At 41.7% G+C, this 24377-nt stretch overlaps 1 protein-coding gene across 9 annotated transcripts in view; it reads left to right on the forward strand.

Annotated features, from left to right (window-relative positions):
* Window positions 1–24377, forward strand: part of LOC119731463 — a 111830-nt gene that overhangs the window by 19749 nt on the left and 67704 nt on the right. For 8 of the 9 annotated variants that reach the window (XM_038204631.1, XM_038204632.1, XM_038204637.1 and 5 more), the window contains exons 12-23: window positions 418–504; window positions 1759–1875; window positions 3764–3853; window positions 5630–5710; window positions 7054–7173; window positions 9280–9324; window positions 10583–10666; window positions 13526–13645; window positions 16478–16573; window positions 19280–19366; window positions 22435–22554; window positions 23922–24008. In XM_038204631.1, coding sequence (XP_038060559.1) covers window positions 418–504; window positions 1759–1875; window positions 3764–3853; window positions 5630–5710; window positions 7054–7173; window positions 9280–9324; window positions 10583–10666; window positions 13526–13645; window positions 16478–16573; window positions 19280–19366; window positions 22435–22554; window positions 23922–24008 — 1134 coding nt within the window. The remainder of the gene's footprint in view (window positions 1–417; window positions 505–1758; window positions 1876–3763; window positions 3854–5629; window positions 5711–7053; window positions 7174–9279; window positions 9325–10582; window positions 10667–13525; window positions 13646–16477; window positions 16574–19279; window positions 19367–22434; window positions 22555–23921; window positions 24009–24377) is intronic. The other variant, XM_038204635.1, reaches the window with a different exon arrangement.

A 24377-nucleotide genomic window follows, 5' to 3' on the forward strand; every position in this document is an offset into this window, starting at 1 on the left:
CTGGTTGTGAGGGTCGGGTGGCTCAAATTACATTTTGTAGAAACCACATTCCATACAGTCATTGGATAGTAAACATTAAAGGTGCTCGATCCAGCAAGTGTTAAACACAGACAGTGTTTTAAAATTTCGTAACTTGAAAAGTACATGAGTGAGTTGAATAATTCTTATACTTAAAGAAAGCTTATGAATTGAGCTTTCATATCCTAGATTTTGAAAGTACTACATGCAGAACGTCACTAAAAAAATGGTCCCGATATTTCATTGTTTTTTTTGCTCCCCCTGTATAGCCTGTGACAGATCCAATTGGATTATTGACGGTCTGTGACTGATCAAACAAAAAGAGGCTTAATGAAAATGACAAATATATATCCCACGTGTTTTCTCTTCACCAATTCAGGATTGTTTTTTTTTCTGTAGGTGTCCAAACTCACCGCTGACCCGTGTACCGACTGCAAACAGATATTCTCAGACCTTGACGCGCTTCTCAGTAACAGTTCAGTGCAGGTATGTATCATTCATGTATAGGACATAAGGCCAAAAAAAAGGTTCCAGTTTTTGGTATGCGCGCGCATCGCCGTAGCCATGTGCGTCGGCAAAATTAAAAAGTTTTTTTTTTAATGTAAGATGATGTCTCAAAACCGCCAAACTCACTGGTTCGACTGGAATCCTGCTGCTGCACAATTTTAACGGTTTTTAGATGGGTTATGACCGAGTATATGCTTTATGTGGCCTTTCTGGGCTCCCATATATTTTGCGCAGAATAGTCGGGTACCATTTGCAGACAGTGTTGTATTTTTGTGATTGTGTGTGTGGAAGCCAGACGTGTGTGTGGAAGCGATGGTTGTGTACCTGGAACCTGTAAACGCTTTTTAATTAGCGCAATATGTAAGGGAGCAGACTAATGACCAGCCTTGGCAGCACAGGCACGATGTTGATGTCGCTGTATGGTCTGACGTTATCGTTTTCTCTGATTTTTGTCTTGACTATCCAAATTTCTCGAAGAATGTTCGTGTCGGTCGAGATCGTAAGTGGGTGCAGAATTATCAAGCCTTAATGGCCTTACTAGCTGCGGTCACCTCAAGCTCCACCCTGAAGGATATTTTTGAGAGTTTTAAGGGGATCGAAGCGTCATCATCTGCAACATCAGCCGACATTTGAAGAAGGAAAAAAGTGGAGGGGGGGGGGGGGGGGGAAAGGCCGCGTCGCCGCACCACTTTTGGGGCAAGCTCCATACCAGAAACCGAAGGCTTTTTTTTGGGCCTAAACCAGAGGTCCGAAATTGACACCAAAAGAGCTGATTTTTGTTTGCATCTTAAACCAGCAAATTCCACCTCGCCCCAGCAGCACACCATATGCCATGAGTTTTCACAGGATGCTTGAGACTATTATTCACTTACAGTCAAGTGAGGTATTTCATACTAATTTGGTTGTTTTTTTTCTTATGTTTGCAAATGTTGTATATTACCTTTAAACAAAACATTTTATTAGAATAATCCATTTATATTCCACGATTTCATCTGAGAGTGAGTTTTTTTCCGAATGTTTTTATAAAACACCATCTATATTTTTGTACCCCACATCAAAAAGTTTCCATTTTGTGCATCGATTATTACGGAATGGATGTTATGAATGGAACATTATGAAAACACCCTACAAAGTCAAAATGCGTGGCACGGAAAAAATCTGTGAAGCCCCAGGCACATTTGTTTTCTTTTTCTTCAAATAATTTATTGAAACATATTTTTGTCCTTTTTACAGCAATATGTGCAAAAGGAAGTCTTGCAGGTCTGTAATGACGTTGGATTGCCTGGTGACATATGCCAAGACATTGCTCAATATGTACCACAGGTCCTGAATTATCTTGTTGGCTTTCTGGTGAGTAGTCAGGGTGTCATCTAGAGAGATGTTTAGAATTATTTATAAGAAAAAAAGTGCGCTTTTATAAAAGATGTCCTGTTTTTGATGTAAATGTTGAAATTGCTTTTGTTTTCGCTAGCAATCCAAAAGTTATTCATTTTAAAAGGAGTTATCAAATTAAAAGGCCTGTGTTATTATAATAGTAATAATGGGTATTAATAAAGCGCACATATCCAACATTATTATTTGTATCAGGCTTTCAGTGGTAAAAATAAATCAGCGTATTGTATGCTTTCGTTAAAAGTACTCTGCAATATTATGTCGGTAAAGTACCCGGATGACTGCAATCATATAGATATTGCAGTCATCCGGGCATTTTCACTGGTTCCCGCACAATCTAGAGTATAGAAAGTCACGGTCAACCAGTCAACAGAGCGTAGCACGCGGCACGCGGACGCAGCACGCATCTCTAGCAGGGTATACGCGCACTGTTGTCAACAGCCACAATGGCAGCTTCGAGCTGTGCGATAATTGGACAAAATTTGAGAAATAAAGGCTGTGCCCTGAAACTTATTTCTGGCAGATCAAGCTAGTCAGCCTAATATAAATAATAGTAATAATATTGCATGGCTTTTTTCAGGGATACTATACAAATAATGAATGTTTGTGAGTGCAATGGTAAGAATAATTTCATGAGGTGACATGAAATGAGTGGAATGGAACATTTCATCTGTCACCGAATGAAATTATTCTTTCAATTGCACGAACGTGAAACATTCATTATTTGTTTTATATAATACCTGAATAAAGCCTTGTCATCTGATTGGCTGACTTTTAATAGCCAATTTATTCAGGTTAAAAACTGTTTAAAAGTTCGACAAGTTCATCATATTTAATAATATTAATGCAAACTGTTCAACAGGTTGAGAACAATCATTATTCAATTTATCTCGATTTAAAACAGCGCCACCACCAGCAGCAGTGACACAGTGCAATGGAAGTACTATTCACAGTGCAATAGTACTTCCATTGCACTGTGCGCTGCGCGCCACGCGCGCGCCGTGCGTTGGTACGAATAATTCAATGACATGTGATCAACGATCCACCAATCAGATGACGGGGATTTATTCAGGTGTTGTATAAAAGAATATATTCCACTTGCTGTAACAATATTGCACTAGTCTTCGACTCGTGCATTATTGTTATAGCTCGTGCAATATATTCTTGTATCCCCCACAAAACCATCCAAAATATAATTACTGGTGCTCAAGGTGCTACATCATTATTACTTAATGCAATGGCGTAACCCCACTTGTGCAACAATTTATTGCGAAAGTTGCACAACATTTCACGCTGTGCAACATTTCAGTTATAAAAGATTTCATTTTAGTTTTAAATTGCAGAAGTTCGCGACTTGTGCAACAAATTATGGTGTAACTTGCGCGCAATAATTTTAGGTGGCTTAGGTTGTGGCGTAGCGCCGGAAAATGACCTATTTTACTAGCAAATCGTGATCGTCGTGGAGCCTGTTATTTCACAACTTATCAACTCGTGTTCAGTAACAACTTGTGATCAATGCGTTGTGTTTCAGGTAATTTGCATTTGCATTTTACTTGTGGCAGAAGTTTTAGAGTTGCCGCACGTTTCCGAAGAAAGTCTGACAAAATTGTTTTCAAATTCTCGGGTGGCGGTGATTCAACGACTATTTCAAGACTGACCAAAATGAAACACAAACAGCCATTGAAGATGCTGTTATTATCCTTGCTAATATGTTTAGATTATTTAAAATGTTGCTACTCTAAGTTTCGTGAAGTCGGTCGTAAGTTGCAGTACTTTCTTGCCACATTTCAGCCTGATGTTTGTCAGACGTGGAAGTTGTGACGATTAAACACATATTTATTTTCAGGATGGAGGTATGATTTGCAGTGAGCTGGGTGTCTGCACTTCTACTCCGACTCTCAATCTTCAGCAGAGTTTGTTTCTTAAACTCATAAAGGTAAGTTGCTTTGCAGAAATAGTAAAATTTTTAACCAGCTCTTGTCGGAGGACGTGGTCATGATAACACGCACTGGCTGTTTTTATACACAGGCACAGCTGACGGTACGGTTACGACCTCAAGATTGCCTCGACTCGCCTCCGGGTGACGTCTAAACACACTCATCCCTTGTGCCTTTTGTACACACACACAAAGTCCGTGGAGGCGGACCGTGTGTTGATCTGGAATTGGCCACTATGCACGGCCTATTGTTGTACAATTTACGCTCCAGTGCACACCCCGGAGTATTGAAACATGTGAGGTTTCGGCAAGAAATATGGTACAAATAATGTTGAAATGACTCTTGCGAATCAGTATTTGTTGGAGTTTGACTGTATATCAGAAGTTGGCTGGAAAATTTTGCCTATTGCGAAAATCAAAATTTTGCGGCAAAAATAATCCCAACGCGAAGTGGTTAAACTCAAGTTCAAAGTGCACAGTGAAGGCAGGCGTTATATGTAAGGTGTATGTGTCTGGTACACTTTTTATTTCTCTAATGCTTTGTACAGGGTGTGAAGATTATTTTGTAGAATATTGACATCACAGAAACAATCTTGATAATTGTTTTGATTTAAAATTGCTGGTTTATAAATTGAAATATTTGAAAGATTTGAGGGTAATCATCCGGCATTTTGGAGATGTGACATGCATACATTAAACTATCAAATTTTATCGTGCGCTTGCTCTATTTTTTACGTTTGACTCATAAAAAAAAAAAAATTATTTAAAGGTTTAACAAAGAAATTGACTGAAGCGGGTTTGAACCTGCGACCTCCGGATTGCCGTCCGGTGCTCTACCAACTATCCAGCCCTATGTTGGCGGTTCCCCATTTTGCAAATGTCTCTGTTCCAGGGCCGCTAGTCAGAAGCCATAAACCTGTATATGTGACCGGCTCCACAAAAAAGGGTATTATGTCGCAAAAAGGTGAGATGGAGTTATATCCGCTCTGCTCACAAGCACCCCCTCACCGGCAAAGGAAGTACAGTTGGGGGTGACCGACCGACGCCATCTTGCCTGACTGCAATTCATTTGCCGCGAAGCGCGGCCACTGCGTGTAAATAGTACAAATCCCCTGGTGTACGTGCGTCACACACAAGGAACGGTGTGCGTCAACCAGCGAAATGTCCTGCCCATGGAACGTCGTTGTTAGGTGAAAGGGCGCCCTCTTTTGGTTGCGCACGGAGCTCATAAATGGTTGGAAAGCCCACAACGTAAGCTTTCATTTGGTATATAATAGAACTCCATAGCCCCTCCCGTTCTGGAGATATGATGTATTTGCATATTAATTACTTCCTTGGAGTTCAAATTGCACAACTGAGAAAACAGGCTTTGAAAAAGCTGGCTTTAGAATGATGCACACGGTATGGTTGTTTTTTTCCCCACTTTGTTCATCAAAATCAACATTTCTGTGAAAGAAACCTGAAAATGTAGGTATTAAAGATGTCATTCATGACATAAAATGAAAATCACATTTTGACGAAATTTTCACCCTCTCAATGTTGAGCAGGCCATTCATGCCATTACACAATAATGCACAACGCGACTTAATACCCTTTTTTGTGGAGCCGCTCAAATATGCCATGTAGCCAGGGACCACGCCCAAAGTCACGATGTAGTCAACAATGACAAATGGGGAACCATCTGCTTCTTCATATACAATTTACATGCTTGTCTAGTTTTGTTTTTATTTTTTTGTGTCCCATTATCAAAAGAAAATCTTTGTCTTGCTTCCTTAGGACTCGGATGAAACCTTGTGCCAAGCCTGTGGAGATTTGCTTAATGGATTGACATCATTCTTTGGCAATGCAACCGTTCAGGTACTAAACTAGAATCCTGAGCTTATCTTAATCAACCGGTTTTGGTTTATTTTCATTGATCATACTAGTCGGGAGTCAATATTCAGAGCAGTATGTAAAACCCATTCATACAAAGACAGTTTACCCATTCCTATTGGTCGAGAGCCCGTCACGTGGCCAGTTTTCAATGGTTGATAAAGACCGGCCGGCTGGTCTTAAACACTTATCCAGTTTCACATGAAATTCGGACTCCTGTGAAATCTGGTGCCAGCACTGTTTTATTGGTTGACATATTTTGACTTGTTTGTCCTTTAAAAAAAAATTGGTAGAAAAACGAGCAATTTTCAAAATTTTCAAAATGGCTGCCGTTGCTTGTTATTCTACCAATATTTTTTCAAAGGACAAATCTGGAATGGCCCTGTAGCCCAATATCTTTCTCATGACATACTCTGACTGTGTGCCAAATTCCATGCTTTTATCGTCAAATGAACAATCCCACCACCTATCTGCCGTATTACAAGACATTTTTATAAGTGCTCTCGGGTGTTAAAAATTATTAAGGTGTTTTGTTTTGGGGTTTTTTGGCAAATTTATTTCTTGTAGGCTTTGAATACATGTAGTTAAATATTACAACATTATCGCTATCAAAACACTCCAAAACGTATCGCTATTAACCAAAACATAACGTTCATGATGAAAAAGGTGGCGAAATTGCTGCACCAATTTTTACAATGCCCACTTTGGGTCAAAATGCAAATTTAGCCAAAAGTACATGTAATACATTAGTATATGACTCCACCCAGCTAGTGGGTGCCATGTGAAGCGCGGCTTCCCGCTAGTTATTATAATTACCTCTGCAAAGGAGGTAATGTTTTCATCGGCGTTGGTTTGTTTGTTGGTTTGTCTGTTAACAAGATAACTCAAAAAGTTACGGACGGATTTTCATGACATTTTGTTTAGGGGTGGTCCTTGATACAAGTACGAATCGATTAAATTTTGGAAGTGATCGAGATCTGAGTCTGGATCCAGGAATTTTTCTTAAGGATTCTTCCAACATTTTGTACATGTATGTGCGAACATGCTATGTGTAGAGACCATGAAATTGGGACACGTGTCATCCAGCGTGCAGCCTGAGAGCATAGCGCACACACCATTGAAACCGACAGGTCAATGGACTGAACCATTTGATACTATGGGGGAGTTCGAAATGTGCAATAAAATATGCCAGTCCAGAGGATATGTGAATATTTCTATTGGGTGTACTGACGATATAGCGAAGAATTGTTCAGCCTTGGTGGAGGTTTGCGCTCTCTGAGTGCCTTCTAGTTTACCTATGTTTCGGTATGTTTCAATGCTTTTCCCAGAAATACGCGCTTATGTATGCGATCGAGTATTGCCAGGTGGAAGGCTACTCCAAAGATACTTGCACACAGGCTGTCAACCAGTTTGGCCCTACGGTCATCAGTTTCATCATCCAACACTCGGTAAGTCTGTACAAATAAAACACACCCCTCAGTTTTGTGTACTTTTTCTTCTTGCAGTATTATTCTGAGCACAGATCCTACACACAAGGAATAACGACTCGGCCAATCTCCTGGTTAAGCCCCTGTCACATAGTAGCGAATACAGCTAACTTATGCTTAGCGTACTTATTTTTTCTCTCAAAATTTGGTTAAGTCCAGATACGCTCAAATTCTTGGCCAAATTTTGTTTTTTTAGCGAATTCCTGACGTATGAGACAAATGCCCAACGAATGAGGAACGAATGCTGAGCGTATAACTAGTGCCCACAGTAACGAATGACAGCACAAAGCGTCCATCCAACGAACGCTGATCGTACGCAACGGATGGCCAACGTATGCCTGGGTCACGTGACGTGTCTCCGCTGACCCATAAATACGCTCTCCAAGTCCCCCTCGTCACATTCGTTAGCCATTCGTTAGACAAACTCTATGTATACATGTATGTTGGGCATTCGCAATATGACAAAGATCCTTGGGTTGGACCTATATGTCCGAACAGCTGACGAAGAAGCAACCTACACCCAAAACGTGCGAAACGTTCACACAGTGAATGCTCAACGTATACTTAGCGTATTGATCGCTACGTTGTCGCCCGCTCAAAATTTTGAACATGCTCAAAAATTTGCCTAGACCCCAGCGCACCTCTGCGAACCCCTACAACCCGCCAACGAATACAACTTATGCCAAACGTGTCACGAACGAACGACAACTTACACGAACGTACACCCAAATTTCCAAAAATGTCGGCACACGTTAGCTCTATTCGCAACAGTGTGACAGGGCCTTTAGACCCGTGATAACGGCCCGTACAGGTGGCAATTACCATGAATACTTGTCAACAAAGACCCCGGACAGCTTAACCGCTTCTCTGCGCGCGGCGGCTTTCAAATTTGCAGGGCTCTGCACTTGATCTGGTGTCTAATTCTGTCAAGCCAGCTAATTATATTTTTGAATATTCATGATTCTACGTTTTTGGCCTTTATTATTGAATTCTGATAAGTGATAACTACATAACCATGTTTAACGTCGTGCACAATATCTTTCGCTTTAAAATGAACTATGAAATGTCGCATTTGTTTTATCGGTTCGGGACTACATCTCTCTAAAACTTTTTAATGAAAGCCTAATTATAAACGAGATTTGGGTAAACAGTGTTCTCGGAAAAGGTGCAACATTTTGACGATTATTTCCCAGGAAAATACATATAATTCCTCTATGATGACAAAAACTCAACAATACCGTCTGTTATATCCTGAAGTATTTATTTTTTGACAATTTTGGTACAAGTACCGGTATATCTTACATTAAGAGTGATTTTGCTTACAGTTTTATGAATATTTCCGTTAGATGTCATGCAAAATAAACCCGACAAAATGGCACACCTGGAACGTTCGCGGGTATTAATGCCCGTTATTACGCGTCCAACCAATTAAGGCAAGTCCGCTCAGTGCATTTTGTACTAGAGCTCAGAACTGTCGTTCATCCTTGTGTGTAGGATCCGTGTTCTGATCTGTCTTATGAGTTTGACAGGGGTGCATAGAGAGCGAGTTGAGCGCATCGTAAGCGCGAGATGAGCACAGTATGAGCGTAGCTTGAGCTACTTTCTGGCCACTTGAGACAGAAAATTGTCATTTTCGTGCATCCTCGCTGCGATTGTTAAATTTATTTAATATTTTTGGTTGCCGTAAGGTCTCCTATGAGAGCGCATATAATGTGACAGGCCCTTTAGGGAGACATCGGACATTTTAATGTCTCCCAAATGTCACAACCCCTATTTAGAGGCAGAATTTTACCGTCTAAAATAGTCTAGATCGAATACTCGTGGTCCAATCAGTAAATAGGCCTGAGACCTAATGACGTCCCGCTTTGTTTACATGTGCACCTTCCTATGTGGTAGACGGTCCCTATTTCGTCTGGTGTCCCGACTTCGCTCCCATAGGAAAGCACATATGTAAACAAAGCCATTACGTTGTTACATTTAGGTCTCAGGTCTATTGGGAATGTCTCCCAAGTGACCCATTATTGATAATTTGTATTAATATTATTACACATATTTTTTTTTTTTCAGGATAAAGTTTGCAACATTTTCATGCAGTGCCCGTCGTACAACAAGGTATGAGGAATGACTAAACCCTTTAGTTGTACACCATGAAAGAAAATCATACTTCTTTATTTGGACAGTAATTTGTTATAAACAGATTTGTGTATGGGCAGTAATACAGATTTTAATTTAATTACAACTCCCGAAATACTTTACTGTTTTGCCCAGGGTAAATCGGTGCCTGGCGCGCCCAAAATAAAGGGGGAAAAAAGGTATTTTTTTGCCAAAACAATAAGTTGAAAATTCAAGAGGTAAAAGTTTATTTTGTTGAAGCGTGGAGTACATTTTTAAGACAGTAACAGTGAAATGGTTGTGTGAAGAAGGAGTAATGGCTGTTTAATAGTTTATAAATTTACTAAGAAATGGCCACAAATGTATTTTTTTTTGGAAGCAGCAAAAGTGCTCAAAATCTAAAAACAGGTGCTTAACAACTAACCTGATGAAGTTATAGCTCTGTGAATGCTGTATATTCCAAGAAAACAATATTCTGGATCTGGATTTCAATTAAAAAACCTCGAATTTTTTGAATTGCACCCTCGAATTTTTTGAATTGCACCCTCTTGTGACACAACCCCAAAATCAGCATTTGGGACATGATTCTCATTCAGCCGGATGTCACCCATTCACGGATTTGCCCAATTGCAAACAAACTACAAATTAGAATGCATGGGAGTGGATTCACCAAAATGTCCAAGAATGTGTCACTTGACACATCTTTGGGAGTGACCTTTTTATTTTTGATTTCTTCAAAATGACCGCTTGCCAGAAGGAATAATTTCACAGGGAGTAATATTGTCATTACTATCTTTAAACCAATTAAAGTAAGCTTTTTCACAACAATCTGGGCCAAGTTCGGGCAAGGACCATTAGTCGACTAGTGGTTGATTTGTGACGTACCTTACGCCTGCGCACTGGTAGCAACGTGCGAACGTCCCTAGTCAAACGCTGGTCAAAATGTCATCGCAAAACTTCTGGATCCTGGCTCTCTGATAGCGTTATGAATGCGCGTGGCTATTGGTACGGTTACCAGCGAAGCAACCAACCCCAGTAGGTTGGTTCCAAATAGTCGACTAGCGTCGTCAACCATCGTCGACTAGACAGAGTTCGGGCAAACGTTAGTTAACCATTGGTCAACTATAGTCCTTGCGCGAACTTGGCCCCGGTACGTTACTTTTGGGATAGCTGCAAATGGTCTATTCTACCTGAAATCGGCGAACTGTAAGCCTAATGGCTTGGTTTTGCTCTTACGGTTATCTTTTGTCTTTTCCAGCCCGTGCCTAATGGTGACCTGTGTTCCAGCTGCAAGCAAGTATTCAGTGGTCTGGCTACCATCACTGGCAACAGCACATTCCAGGTAAAATTAGTATCTGCAAAAAATTCTCAAGTTTGTATCATTTGGTGTCACACAAATTGACGTTTTAGAAATTTGGCTGGACAAAAAATAAGTTCCTAAGTTGGTGGTATATTAGTATCCAAATTTCTACCATCACCAAAAAGGAACTGAACGATCAAATTGTACTGTTCATAAATTCAAACAGAGCTGAAAGAATTACACCTTATTTATTTGTAGTAATATGTGCCTAGTTCTTAACCTCTGTGATTTCCTAAATTTTTTTATTTAAAGACAATTTGACGGCTATTAATGGTGTGCATTAGTGCTGTGCATGGGCTCCTGGCTGCGAATTTTTTTTCCCAAATGAGATCGGACAATATTAAAAGAGGGCGCTCTCACTTTGTTATGCATATTCATGATGTCCAGGGCTTTAGAGAACAAGTTATATATAACACGAAATAATGGTGTTTGAATCACCGACGATAGGCAGCTGATTCGTGGACTGGTTGGAAGTAGTCCTGACTTTTAATCAGGTGATCCCAGTTCGAATCTCAGTGACCGTTTTTCACTTCTTCTCATTTTACCTTTTGAATAACTAAAGTGAGGAAGGAACATTTCTCACAAGACGTAAAGCCTATCTTGGGTTTGTGTTGTGGAGAACAAGGCATTAGATATGCATGTAATGGACTAATCAGAAGATGGAAAACGGATGTCGTTTTGGGAAAAAAAGATTCGCTGGCCACCCCTAAAAGAACCCAACCCTTAAATTCAAACCCTGTAAGTTGTCTGAAGGTCTTTCTAGCTTAACGGTCTAAACTTGCAATCTTCGTGTGCCTTATCGGTCGCGTGTTCAAATGTACCAAAATGTGAAGTCGGTTTTGGTTTTCCATGTAGCCTGGTGTTCATTTTGAAAATTCCCCATAAATGGCATTCAAAACTTTTCCTTTTATCGTTGGAGAAGTTACTAAGTAAGTTCCCATAATCTGGAACCGGTTCCTGACATCAGCGTTCGGGTACTCGGGTACCCGGTTCTGATGCACACCCTTAACGTCTATAAACATTTCACATTTTTGTGGCTCAAGTTAAAAAGCTTCATATTTAGACTTCAAATACGAGCGACTATCATGTTTTTTTCCTCTTTAAAAACCCAATTAGAAAACATCGACTTGGGGTATGTTTTTGTCCTTAATAAAGTCCTTCACCTTTAACGTCTTTTGTATAGGATTCGTAGCTTTTTGGAGCTTTTGAAGTTTTCACTGTTGTGTTTAACCCCAGAACATGCAGAAAGTGTAAATTCTCTCGCTTTGGAATTCAGCCATTGGTTTACAAGCTTTTTGTGCCGAAAAACAAATCCTTTGTAACAAACAGGAGTATGTGCAGTATGAGGCGGCATTATTCTGCTTGTTTGAACACCACTCGCAGGCTGAGTGTGAAAAGTTTATCGGCAACTATGTGGGCAAATTTACCCAATTTGTCAATTCCCAACTGGTGAGCGTCTGTCAAGTCCAATTTACATGGCTTGCAGCAAAACCATCACCCTGCTCAAAAACAACAAACAAACAGACACCATCACATTGACCTAGCAGTGCTTACTACGGCCAAGTTCGGGCAAGGACCATTAGTCGACTAATGGTTGATTTGTGACGTACCTTACGCCTGCGCACTGATAGCAACGTGCGAACGTCTCTAGTCAAACGCTGGTCAAAATGTCATGGCAAAACTTCTGGATCCTGGCTCTCTGCTAGTGTTATGAATGCGCACGGCTATTGGTTACCAGCGAAGCAACCAACCCCAGTAGGCTGGTTCCAAATAGTCGACTAGCGTAGTCAACCACCGTCGACTAGACAGAGTTCGGGCAAACGTTAGTTAACCATTGGTCAACTATAGTCCTTGCGCGAACTTGGCCTAAAATGGCTGAATAAATCCCCGTCATCTGATTGGTGGGCCGATGATCACATGTACAGGGTGAGTCTAAAAAAAAAAAACCAACCAAATAGCAGAACCAATTTTTGTTAATGAAGTTCTGCATGTAGCACTATCAAAATCTAGGATTTGAAAGCCCATTTCACAAGTTTTCTTGCCGTTCAAGAATCATTTAAATCACTCTTGTACTTACGTAAGTTACAGGACGTTAAACACAAGCACTATTTTAAAGTTCTCTCCACGAATCACAAAAAAAGTTTAATTTTTTTTTCAGCAAAACGAAAACAATTCACGTAGGGATGTGTGTGAATTGTTTTTGTTTTTCGGAAAGAACACGCACCTTTTCTGTGATCCGTGGACAGAACTTCACAACGGTGGTTGTGTTTTACAATTCTGTAACTTGAAAAGTACATAAGTGATTTGATTGATTCTTGTACTCAAAAAAAGCTTATTAATTGGGCTTTCATATCCTAGATTTTGAAAGTGCTACATGCAGAACGTTACTAAAACAATGGTCCCGACTTTTTTTCTTTTTTTTTACTCACCCTGTATGCTGTGATTTCCTTGAACACCACTACAGTACATGTACATCTGAAGCAGGTTATTAAAAACCAACCTGTCTAAATTTCAGCTCAGTAGATATCATACTTTTTGAGAAAATTGCGAAAATGTGTCCTCATTTTCTTGACCCCAGAGCAAGGTTTTTGTTGAGAACCCTCTGTTCCAAAATGTTCAATACGTTTTGAATTGCGCCCTCTTGTGGTACATGATCCCCAGTTTGTCACTTGGGAAATTTTACTCTCATTCATAGATGTAACCAATTGCAAACTAAACTAAATTCAGTCAATTCGGGGCACTATTTGAAAAAAAAGTCTTTTTTCTCCTTATTTTGTCCGTTTTAGTTTTGAATGTTTGGAAATGGTGTCTGTTACTTTAAAAATTCCCTTGACATAACAGAAGACAGTGCAGACGGAAGCATCATTGTTCTGCAGATATGAAGGCCACTCAACGGCCGAGTGCGAACAGTTTGTCAACCAATATGTGGGCAAATTTGTCCAATTTGTAACTTCCCAGCTGGTGAGAGCCTGTCAAGTCATATTTACATGGCTTGCAGCAACAGCATCCCCCCCCCCACCAACTCCCCGCATCCCAATTTCACAATTCACATTAATCCTAGCAGTGTTATTTGCTTATACAGGGCGAGACAACAAAAAAAGAAACCCAAATGGCAGGACCGATTTTTGCATGAAGTTTTACCTGTTGGACTTTTAAAATCTAGGACATGGAAGCCTAGTCATTAAGCTTTCTTTTAGCACAAGAATCATTCAGATCACTCATGTAATTTTCAAGTTACGGAATTTTGAACACAAACTCTGTTTTAAAGTTCTGTCCACGGATCACAAAGTGTAAGTGTTCTTTCAGCAAAACGAAAACAATTCACACACATCCCTACATGTATGTGAACTGTTTTCATTTTGCTGAAAGAACTCTTACTTGTTTGTGATCCGTGGACAGAAGGCTTTCTTTTAGTTTAAGAATCATTTAAATCACTCATATAAGTTTCAACTTACGGAATTTTAAACACAACCACCATTTTAAAGTTCTGTCCATGGATCACAAATAGGTAAGTGTTCTTTCAGCAAAATGAAAAACAAGTCAAATGGGGATGTGTTGAATTATTTCTGTTTCGCTGAAAGAATGCACACTTTTATAGTGATCCGTGGACAGAAGTTTAAAACGGTGGTTGTGTTTAAAATTCCGTGTTTAAAATTGAAAGGTACATGAGTGATTTGAATAATTCTTGTACTGAGAGAAAGCTTAATGACTGGGCTTTCATATCCTAGATTTTGAAAGTGCTATAGGCAAAGCTTTATTCAAAATTGGTCCTGCCATTAGGGTTTTATCTGTTTTTACTCACCCTATATATTGTAAAAAAATGTTTGTTTGGAGCAGGTTGCAATTTTATCTGCTTTTCAAGAATTACTGCATCATAAATTGATCCCTTTAAAAGCAAAAAGCACACATCCTTTTGGCTTATTCAGTTATATATCAAATTGTCATAGTTTCAGCGTACAGCTTCAATTGACCAATTCATTTTATACAACGCCTGAATGAATCCCCATCATCTGATTGGTCAGTCATTGGTCACATGTCATCAATTTTTTTCGTCCCATGCACGGCGTGGCCACACCACAAAAATAGAAGTTTGGCAGACAATACGCGAGAATCTCCGTTTGTTCTCCGAAGAAAATTCCGGAACTCCAAATGCTGACACAGCTAACACAAAGAAGCAAAAAAATCTGAACTTATCGATAACAGTATTTAAAATACATATATAATGGATATGAAAGTTCTGAACTTAGTTGTGGAATAGTTTTAGACCGAGCTAAATTGAGTATGCTGGCTAGTTCTGAACTTGTCGAACAGTTTTGAATAAATCGGATATTGGAAGGGACCACCAGTTTGTCTGAAAAAGTAGAACATTAATGTAAGTACCAGTTCACAAGTCAACCAATCAGATGACAATTAAGGATGTATTCAGGCGTTATTTAAAACAAATAATGAATGTTTTGCATTCGTGCAATGGAAAGAATAATTTCATTCGGTGACAGACAAATGTCCCATTCCAGTCGTCTTCGCCTTTTGGAATGGAACAGTCATCGGTTATCTCATGAAATTATTTTAACCATTGCACTCACAAACATTGTATACCACTCAGTTTCACCTTATGGAATGGAACATTCCATCTGTCACTATATGAATATGAAAATATTCTTACCATTGCAAACACAAACGTGTAAAGCCATGCCACTTTGCGCCTTATGGAATGAAACATTCCATCTGTCACCATATGAATATGAAAATATTCTTACCATTGCATTCATAATAAAACGTGTAAAGCCATACCACTTTGCTTGTTGGCTTCATACATGCACCTCTTCAGTGCCACACTGCATGCTGCCGCAAACATCATACGCACCTGCACGCATGTCAGATTTTTGTGCACGCGTGCCAGACATTAAGCACGGCTTTGATTGGTCAAAGTGTTGTGGGTTGGGCTTAGTGGATTGGCGTATTGACCATGTGCCCTGTGACTTCATGCCGACAGGCAACAGCTGGGCAACCCAAACACTTTTTGCATGTTATTTGGCCCACATTAAAGAGTTTATGTGAACACTTTATTACGCACTGAACGATATACATGCATTGGAAAAGAGAACCATTTGCTGAAAGATGGCATACACGTGACCACAAGATTTTGCAAACGAATGTCACATGGTATACAGGGTGAGTTAAAAAAAAATGAAACCCAAATGTCGAGACTATTGAAGTTCTGCAGGTAGCACTATCAAAATCTAGGATATAAAAGCCCAATTCATCAGCTTTTTTTTTAGTACAAGAATCATTCAAATCACTCATGTACTTTTCAAGTTTAAACACGGAATTTTAAACACAACCACCGTTTTAAACTTTTGTCCACGGATCACTAAAAAAGTGTGCATTCTTTCAGCGAAACAGAAATAATTCAACACATCCCCATTTGGCCTGTTTTTCGTTTTGCTGAAAGAACACTTACCTATTTGTGATCCATGGACAGAACTTTAAAATGGTGGTTGTGTTTAAAATTCCGTAAGTTGAAACTTATATGAGTGATTTAAATGATTCTTGAACTAAAAGAAAGCTTATTAATTGGGCTTTCATATCCTAGATTTTGAAAGTGCCACATGCAGAACTTCACTCAAACAATAGTCCCAATATTTGGGTTTCGTTTTTTGTTTTTTTTATACTCACCCTTTATTGTCTTCATAGGATGGAACAGCTTGTTGATTCTTTTCGAGCAGATTTCTTTGGTGCTACCAGTAATTACTTCATGATTGTTCTTAATTTATTTCTTCTTGTGCTTTCTAGAAAGAACCTGTTTGGTGTGAGATCATCCAGGTGTGTACGCCCAGCCAAGACTTCAGCGCAGTCAGCAAGCCACAAGCCATGTCTCGACTCATGCAGGTAACATGAATGAATCGTCTACTTTGGACAATTTGAATTGAACATTGACACTAACCTTCACAAATCCTCCAAAAACCTTGTTTTCAAAATGGAGGATTTTGCAGGATTGAGGCTACATGGCAAAGGTGTGTTCGTTGATTTTGGAGAATGCACTGCGTCCAAGTCTTAGGCCTAGATTATGCTTGATATCCTCCGCACTGCTCCAGGATGTCACTGGCTCTGCCTCTAATCAAATAAGGTTTTGCCCTTCACCGACGTATAAACACTGTATACGCAGTGTGTTACCTCCCGAGTGAAAGTTGGGAAAAATCACTCAGGTGGGACTCGATTTTTTTCGCCAACTTTCACTTGGGAGGTAACACACTGAGTATACAGTGTTTATATGTCGGTGAACGGCAAAACCTAATTTGATTTACATCACCCCGAAGCAAAATTCCATCTTATGAATAGTTAATGTGGTACCCGCTGCTATGTACATCAGATTCGAACCAGCCAAACGATCCCGTTAGCTCGGTGGTCGAGTGGTAAGACATCTGCACTAGAAAGCAGGAGGTCGTGGGTTCAAGTTCCACCCGAGTGATTTTTTCCAACTTTCACTCGGGAGGTAACACACTGATTATACAGTGTTTATACGTCGGTAAAGGGCAAAACCTAATTTGATTTACATCACCCTGACGCAAAATTCCATCTTATGAATATTGACAGTGATTGCTGGAGGATTTTGCAGGATTGAGGCAGTGGTCACCCCTCCAAGGACCACATTCAAGAAATAACAGCATTTTCAAGGATTGAGGCTGTGTGCAATTTCTATCTGTAGGCATTTAGAGGATTTTACAGGATTGAAGCTACATCCTAGAAAAAATATCTAGGGAGTTACTAGTTGGGTTGACTACAGATCAGTATTACTGCTATTTCTGCTATACAATAAAGTGCAAAAGGTGTACAGGCATTACATTCACTGTGTGGACTTCCGAACAAAAGATGTCCACATAAACCAGTTTTCAGATACGATGTGTGGACTTGCCCACGTCCACACAAGATTTCCCCTCTCTGGAAAACAGGTTTAGAGGCATTTTTGGGTGAGATTTATCAGACGCAAAATGATGAGAAACACTCAAGGGAATCATAGTAAAAAAAAAAAGGGTTGAAAGAGTTTTCACAGTGTGAGTAAAATGGGTTTTTTTTCGCAGGTTTTTCTTAACTACACGAAAACAAAGGAATTTCCACACTAGGTACATGTACATGTATGTAATATAAACATGGGTGTGCTCATGGTTTGTTCATGTGTCAATTGTCCGTGATTTGATTGCCTGCGAAGTGGGCAATCGCCCACATAGCAGGCATTAGACTGCAAAGCAGGCAAGGCGGCAGGCCACATACCTCTGTGATGTGGGTGAGGCAAAGCGTCGTTTAAAGATATTTACAAGAGCAGGGTTTGAACCTGCGAATTTATGGTTTCTGACTAGCGCCCCTTGATCAAACGTGTTGACCAAATGGGGCGCTGTGGTCCAGTGGTTACGGTGTTCGACTTGTGTGCCGTGGTACATGGGTTCGAGTCCTGACGAGGAACATGGTGCTTGTGCTCTTGAGCAGAGCACTTTACCATTATTGCTTCGTCCTTCGGATGGGACGTAAAGCCGTAGGTCCCGTGTGTTGTGTAATGCACATTAAAGAACCCAGTAACACTTATCGCTAAGAGAAGGGGTTTAACCCGGTGTTTCTGGCAGCGGCTGCAATATGCGCCGCAGCACCTTGTAAACCCTTTAATTTATAAAGGGTCTCATATTTCTAATAAACTTCATTTACCTGTCTTTAAAAATAGACATATAATTACCAACGCCTTGAGTACCGAGGTAGATACGTGTGCTCCAGTCAATTTCTTTGTTCAACTTCTGGAAATTAGTAGAGTTTAGAAAGTGACACGAGGTTAAAAGTGCGATAAAGTTAGCAAAATCAGGGGAATTATGAGGAAAGTAAAAGCAACACGCTTTTTTTTTTCAGGAAGAAAATGGTGTTAATATAATAAACAGAAGTTTGTACATAGCTTCTATACGATGTGATATAGGTCAAAACAAAAAGTGTAACCCAAAAAAGAAAACACATCCAGATAAGTTGAAATAGTGAGATTTAAAGAGACTTTAGTCTAAAAGTTCTGTAAAGTTTTCAGATTTTAATTACATACTTGACATATCCTGAATAATCATAGAAGTTTTTCACATTTAAATGTTAAAGGATAATTTGTTTTTCATGCATTGTTTTGGTTCCCTATGATTCCCTCAAAATCCAAAGAAGAATGTTAAAAAAAACCTAACCTATTGCAGTTGAAGCTCAGTGGGTATTACACTTTCTGTGAAAACAGTGAAAAACCATGCTCGGCCTTTTGTCACGAAACACTATTTGGTCAATGGCTTTCTTCCTTTTTAAAAAAAATCTGTCCATTGACTGATCGTTGGAAGTTGCCTACATTTCTTGATTTCTTCTAAATAACAGCAAGCCAGACGGACTAATTTCACAGGGTGTTTAGAACCAGTACGATCTTTAATCCAAGTATCTTTTTGACAACAATTTGGGAGGTTACTTTTGGGATCAGTACAAATGATCCTACAAATTATGCCTTTAAATACTCAATGGAGATATGCCACTGTTTATTTTCCGCTGCAAAATTGGAAATTTATTGTCCAGTTTTATTTTCTTCCTGTCACAAAGGATCCTCCCTCTAACGGTGACACCTGCAAGGAATGCAAGGCAATATTCTCAGACTTGCAAGACATCCTGAACAACGAAACTGTGCAGGTGGGTGTTAACGATTGAACTGATCATCAACAATTAGGTTTTTGAGGTTTAATCTGTATGTTCCTTTTACCACCTCAAAATACCCTGCCTGTCCCTTCCTGTACTGCCCTAATCTGCCACTCCCTGTACCGCCACAAACCACCCTGCATGTTACTCCTTGTACTGCCCCAAACCACCCTGCCTGTTACTCCCGGTACATGCCCCAAACCACCCTGCCTGTTGCTCCCTGTACTGCCCAAAACTGCCCTGCCTGTTACTCCCTGTACTGCCCCAAACCACCCTGCCTGTTACTCCCTGTACTGCCCCAAACTACCCTGCCTGTTACTCCCTGTACTGCCCGAAACCACCCTGCCTGTTACTCCCTGTACTGACCCAAACCACCCTGCCTGTTACTCCCTGTACGGCCCGATCCACCCTGCCTGTTACTCCCTGTACTGCCCCAAACTGCCCTGCCTGTTACTCCCTGTACTGCCCTAAACCACCCTGCCTGTTACTCCCTGTACTGCCCGAAACCACCCTGCCTGTTACTCCCTGTACTGCCCCAAACCACCCTGCCTGTTACTCCCTGTACTGCCCCAAACTACCCTGCCTGTTACTCCCTGTACTGCCCCAAACCACCCTGCTTGTTACTCCCTGTACTGCCCCAAACCACCCTGCCTGTTACTCCCTGTACTGCCCCAAACCACCCTGCCTGTTACTCCCTGTACTGCCCCAAACTACCCTGCCTGTTACTCCCTGTACTGCCCCAAACCACCCTGCTTGTTACTCCCTGTACTGCTCCAAACCACCCTGCCTGTTACTCCCTGTACTGCCCCTAACCACCCTGGCAGTTACTCCCTGTACTGCCCCAAACCACCCTGCCTGTTACTCCGTGTACTGCCCGAAACCACCCTGCCTGTTACTCCCTGTACTGCCCCAAACCACCCTGCCTGTTACTACCTGTACTGCCCCAAACCACCCTGCCTGTTACTCCCTGTACTGCCCCAAACCACCCTGCCTGTTACTCCCTGTACTGCCCCAACCACCCTGCCTGTTACTCCCTGTACTGCCCCAAACCACCCTGCCTGTTACTCCCTGTACTGCCCCAAACCACCCTGCCTGTTACTCCCTGTGCTGCCCCAAACCACCCTGCCTGTTACTCCCTGTGCTGCCCCAAACCACCCTGCCTGTTACTCCCTGTACTGCCCAAACCACCCTGCCTGTTACTCCCTGTACTGCCCCTAACCACCCTGCCTGTTACTCCCTGTACTGCCCCTAACCACCTTGCCTGTTACTCCCTGTATTGCCCAAACCACCCAGCCTGTTATTCCCTGTATTGCCCAAACCACCCTGCCTGTTGCTCCCTGTACTGCCCTAAACCACCCTGCCTCTTACTCCCTGTACGGCCCGATCCACCCTGCCTGTTACTCCCTGTACTGCCCCTAACCACCCTGGCAGTTACTCCCTGTACTGCCCCAAACCACCCTGCCTCTTACTCCCTGTACAGCCCGACCCACCCTGCCTGTTACTCCCTGTACTGCCCCTAACCACCCTGGCAGTTACTCCCTGTACTGCCCCAAACCACCCTGCCTGTTACTCCCTGTACTGCCCCAAACCACCCTGCCTGTTACTCCCTGTACTGCCCCAAACCACCCTGCCTGTTACTACCTGTACTGCCCCAATCCACCCTGCCTGTTACTCCCTGTACTGCCCCAAACCACCCTGCCCGTTACTCCCTGTACTGCCCAAACCACCCTGCCTGTTACTCCCTGTACTGCCCCAAACCACCCTGGCAGTTACTCCCTGTACTGCCCCAAACCACCCTGCCTGTTACTCCCTGTACTGCCCCAAACCATCCTGCCTGTTACTCCCTGTGCTGCCCCAAACCACCCTGCCTGTTACTCCTTGTACTGCCCAAACCACCCTGCCTGTTACTCCCTGTACTGCCCCTAACCACCCTGCCTGTTACTCCCTGTACTGCCCAAACCACCCTGCATGTTACTCCCTGTACTGCCCCAAACCACCCTGGCAGTTACTCCCTGTACTGCCCCAAACCACCCTGCCTGTTACTCCCTGTACTGCCCCTAACCACCCTGCCTGTTACTCCCTGTACTGCCCCAAACCACCCTGCCTGTTACTCCCTGTACTGCCCAAACCACCCTGCCTGTTACTCCCTGTACTGCCCCAAACCACCCTGGCAGTTACTCCCTGTACTGCCCCAAACCACCCTGCCTGTTACTCCCTGTACTGCCCCAAACCACCCTGCCTGTTACTCCCTGTACTGCCCCAAACCACCCTGGCAGTTACTCCCTGTTCTGCCCCAAACCACCCTGCCTGTTACTCCCTGTGCTGCCCCAAACCACCCTGCCTGTTACTCCCTGTACTGCCCCAAACCACCCTGCCTGTTACTCCTTGTACTCCCCAAACCACCCTGCCTGTTACTCCCTGTACTGCCCCTAACCACCCTGCCTATTACTCCCTGTACTGCCCAAACCACCCTGCCTGTTACTCCCTGTACTGCCCCTAACCACCCTGCCTGTTACTCCCTGTACTGCCCCTAACCACCTTGCCTGTTACTCCCTGTATTGCCCAAACCACCCAGCCTGTTATTCCCTGTATTGCCCAAACCACCCAGCCTGTTATTCCCTGTATTGCCCAAACCACCCTGCCTGTTACTCCCTGGGGTTTGGGTTCTCCTTTTTTGACTCACCCTGTAAAGTCTGCAATTCTTTTTACAACAACAAAACGTTTCATGTACACCAGGGTTTGCGATTTTGTGATTTTTTATTTAAAAAAAAAGAAGATTTATTTGATTTAAATCAGATTTTTTTAAATTTAAATCAGATTGTTTGATTTTTTTTGACTTTCAAAACATTGATATGTCTAAAAATGTTTCTAAATCACTGTTACAAAAATCACTGATTTAAACCACTTTTTTGGTAAATCAGTGATTTAAATCAACGTGATTTAAATCAGCCAACCCTGATGTAAACGTTTCACTTTTACAATTTGAAATCTTGTTTGTAAACTTGTTTATGCTGTTGATTTCATTAACATTCTTTTATTGTTTTTGTCCTGTCTTTTTCCAGACACAATTGTTCTCCACCTTAACCAAGGTGTGTGTAGCCCTAGGCATAGCTCCGGATACATGTACTACAGACATCGGCGAGTTCGGACCGCTAGTTTTACAAGAGCTGATTCCATTGCTGGTGAGAAATTTTTACTTTACAGCATGCAACTTTTCTCAGATCAGGTGATTTTTTTTATCAAAATGACTTACTTATCAAAATGGGGCGCTGTGGTCCAATGGTTACGGTGTTCGACTTGTGTGCTGTGGTACATAGGTTCGAATCCTGACCGTGGGAACATGGTGTTTGTGCTCTTGAGCAAGGCACTTTACCGTTATTGCTTCGTCCTTCGGATGGGACGTAAAGCCGTAGGTCCCGTGTGTTGTGTAATGCACGTTGAAGAACACAGTAACACTTGTCGCTAAGGGAAGAGGTTTGCCCCGGTGTTTCTGGCAGTAGCAGCAATTATGTGCCGCAGCATCTAGCAAAAAAAGGTGCTACATAATGGGTCTCATATGTTCATACACTTCATTTACCTGTCTTTGGTTGCATTCTCCCCCAGCGCTTTTTATCCTGGCAAAAGGCGCTATATAAATACAATGTGTTTTTTTTTCACACATTTATCACACAAGTTTCCTTGGTTTTAAACATTTGGCATAATATTTATTAAGATTGAAATATTTTCACATCTTTCTTTTCAACACTGATTTTTTTTTGGTATACAAGAACTAATGGGCAATTCCATGGTTACTGGCATGACACTTTTTTGCGTCCTTTTACATTTTGCGCGCTGCAGTCTTCGTACTAGTCGGACTATCTATCTCCTTGTGCATTTAAGGTTTGGTAAAAGATAAGAAACTAATAAACAAAATCTCTTTTGACATAAAAAAATGAACTTTTCTCTCTGCCTTAAAAACAAAAACTCACAATCCCACTTGCATTTTGCATGTAAAAAGCAAGCTGCTAATTAAAGCCATAATTTTTGTCCCCCAAATATTTTTTTTTCCTGACAACAAAAATGCTCTCAACCATATTCCATCTTAGTGTACTCAAATGAAAGGTCTTGTTGTCCCCTTTCATTTGATACCACAATTGAGGTTGTGATGCTTGTAGTTCTGAAGATTTTGTAAGTTGTTCCAATTAGGTAAATGGGACAAACCTGTGTTCACGGGAACAGAGTGCCCATCTGCCCAAAGCGATTGGGCCAGACTTGAGTCCATGAAATGCTGCTGTGGGGGGATCGCCACACCTCCTCCACAGCGAGTCTGTTACCTTCTCAGCATGGAATAATGCCGGTACCCATTTAACACCTGGGTTGAGAGGAGTAATTGAGGTAAAGCGCCTCACTCAAGGGCACAACACGCATGGCCACGGCGGGGCTCGAACCCACAACCTCACGATCATGAATCCTGTGCTCCTCCGCTAGACCACACGTGCCCACATTTTGAATTGACGTACATGTAATTCTTCATTGAAATTGATCTTCTAATCAGTTTTCTCTCACACAGGACGGCAGCACTATCTGCCCTCAGCAGGGTTTATGTGCAGCAGGCTCTCTCTACAAACTCGGCCGTGTTGTCTCATCCGTTCAGCAGGTATCTAAATATACTCACAATAAAAGGACAAGACAAGACAAGCTTAGTAGAGCCGGTCCCAGTATGCACACAATTCTACTCAGTTGATTTGGAATGGCTATTCACTGGAAGGCTTCTCATGCATGTGGTCACTCAATGGGCCGGATTGACCCCATTCATGGGCATTACAGGGTAATCCTATATGATAGCACTGCCCGACTCTCTTCACCAGCCTACAACCAGTCAAAGTGACAATCAGTCAGTCAGTCAGTCAGTTAGTCAATTAAGTCAGAATGGCTATTCACTGGAAGTCGTCCCATGCATCTGGTCTACACAGTGGGCCGGATTTAGCTCATCCAAGGTGTTACAGGGTCATCCTATATGATAGCA

This window comes from Patiria miniata, unplaced genomic scaffold (genome assembly GCF_015706575.1).
Source record: "Patiria miniata isolate m_02_andy unplaced genomic scaffold, ASM1570657v1 HiC_scaffold_23, whole genome shotgun sequence".
Lineage (NCBI taxonomy): Eukaryota > Metazoa > Echinodermata > Asteroidea > Valvatida > Asterinidae > Patiria > Patiria miniata.